This window comes from Anneissia japonica, unplaced genomic scaffold, assembly GCF_011630105.1.
Source record: "Anneissia japonica isolate Jap-2015-1 unplaced genomic scaffold, ASM1163010v1 scaffold519_len276752_cov174, whole genome shotgun sequence".
In the NCBI taxonomy this organism is placed as follows: domain Eukaryota; kingdom Metazoa; phylum Echinodermata; class Crinoidea; order Comatulida; family Comatulidae; genus Anneissia; species Anneissia japonica.
The window spans coordinates 258,964-261,034 of NW_022712751.1; the positions used below are offsets into that span (position 1 = coordinate 258,964).

At 31.6% G+C, this 2,071-nt stretch overlaps 1 protein-coding gene across 1 annotated transcript in view; it reads left to right on the plus strand.

Moving 5' to 3' along the window:
* The first annotated feature begins 630 nt into the window (after positions 1-630).
* Positions 631-2,071, plus strand: part of LOC117108180 — a 12,169-nt gene continuing 10,728 nt past the window's right edge. The window contains exons 1-2 of the mRNA XM_033250142.1: positions 631-659; positions 1,166-1,274. Of these exons, the coding sequence (XP_033106033.1) occupies positions 631-659; positions 1,166-1,274 (138 nt within the window). The remainder of the gene's footprint in view (positions 660-1,165; positions 1,275-2,071) is intronic.

Below are 2,071 nucleotides of genomic sequence, written 5' to 3' on the forward strand. Positions count from 1 at the left end.
GAAACCTATATTATACCATTACAGTATACCATTGGTATAGTCTACAATATTCGAAAAACAACAAACACTAAGCAAAATATAAAATATAGTACATTAAGGTTAGTTACTGTAAACATCAAAAATATTCAGTTAATTATGAGTTGAGTATAGCCAACCCTTGTGACTGGGACACGTGTCTAGAAAACGTTTGTAGTTTTGCTGGTGCTATTCCACTCTTTGTTATATCTGCACTTTTCCTTTAAGTTCGTACTTAATGGGTTATGTAGGCCTAATTATATTATTGTGTTTAATATGCCACAATAACAACAACAACATTTTTGATACTAAACCAACGTGCGTTGAGTCAAAGCTACAATTTTTTGCATATTTTTTTGTGCTTGTTTGCTTTATTGGCTATTGTTACACCAGTCTTAAACGAGTTCCTTATTCTGATTGAATGATTGTCTTAATATACAATTCCATACAGCAGGTTGAAAGCAATACATTTCAGAATCATCACGTGATGAGAACAGCCAACCATACAACTTATGAATATTTGCAATGCAGCTTGTATCACACCCTACTTCACAGCGTCTCACTACTCAACACGACATAACCAAACACGAACGTAACAAATATTCATTGAGCAGCATGAATATGGAGCATCTCCGTAGTAGCGAGTGAGTATTACAGAATATATAATTTGATATATTAAAGTATAAAGGAGCGAATGATTATATTCCCAAAATGATTAGTGTTTGGATATGTAATGCACGCACTAAATGTATACATTAATTTTGTATAATGAGCACAAGGTTACTTATGATTGGGCGTATTGATTGTATAATTGTTAGTTTTGCGTTCATAAAAATCAATAGTATATATTTTTGGCAAAATATAGGGACTTCTAAAATAATTCTACTTAAGATATCAAGATGTCAGACGGTGGTAATCTATTGACGAGAACGACGACTATAGTGATGATGACAACAAATATGATGACGACGAAGGCAATGATGATGAAATTATGGACAATAAAATACAATAATAATGAGGTTCATAATTAACATTCATGAAACACTTGGTTTATTTTAACACAATACAGTAATTGTTAAGTAAAAGTATGTCATCTAAAAGTCAAATTGAAGGATATAGTGATAATATACTTTGTTTGTTGTTCTTACAGGAACAGATTATTCCTGGCAATTGAGAGAGAAGACTGGCAAGCAGTAAGAATGATATGTGAAACTGAGGAACATCTCATAAACACGTATGATATTGATAATGATTTTTTGGTATGTACTTAGCTATGAATTATTAACCATGATTTTGTGCTCTATAAATAAAGTTTGAATTTGGTAAATCATTTTATTTTATTTATTAGATGATGTTAAAGTCCATCCCGACAAATGTCTACAATCCGCCTCAATTTGTTCATAAATAATGTGGGTTACTTACAATTGTGCAATTAATATACATAAAGATAATGTATTAGTATTAATTTTAGAAGTTGGATTAGAATATAAATGTTATTTTTCCTTATTCAAATGTCGTGTAATAATCGTAAACTACAGTTTTCCACCTTAAAGACCATTTTTGGGACTGAGGTTTCCATGGTCTTTAGCAGCTTTGGTCTCTAATTAGAATAATGAAAATAAAAGACATTAGTTAATATGGGACCACAGAAAAGTAGTAGCAGAGGTGGTGTTTAATTGGAGGGGTCTTTAATTTAGGGGGAGACATATATGCGCGATATTATTCAAACGCGAGTCCGAGTCGCGAGTTACCCTGACAAGTAAATAAATCGGTCTGCCACCCTCTATAGTTTAGGGAATTTTGTAACACGAAAAACAGTAAAATGAACCAGTGCAGTAAATATATTGTCAATAAAGGTGGCATATTGGTTTTAAATTTTATGTCATCTGCATATTGTGTATAAAAATATACTTGGTGGTTGATTACTCAACCTAAGCGTATTTTTCTATCAGTTGTGTAAATTATGTCTCAAATGATAATGAACCGTTAGCTGGACTGTACAGTACATACTTTCGAATGTAATGATAAGACAAAATCAATTTACAACAAAAGTATA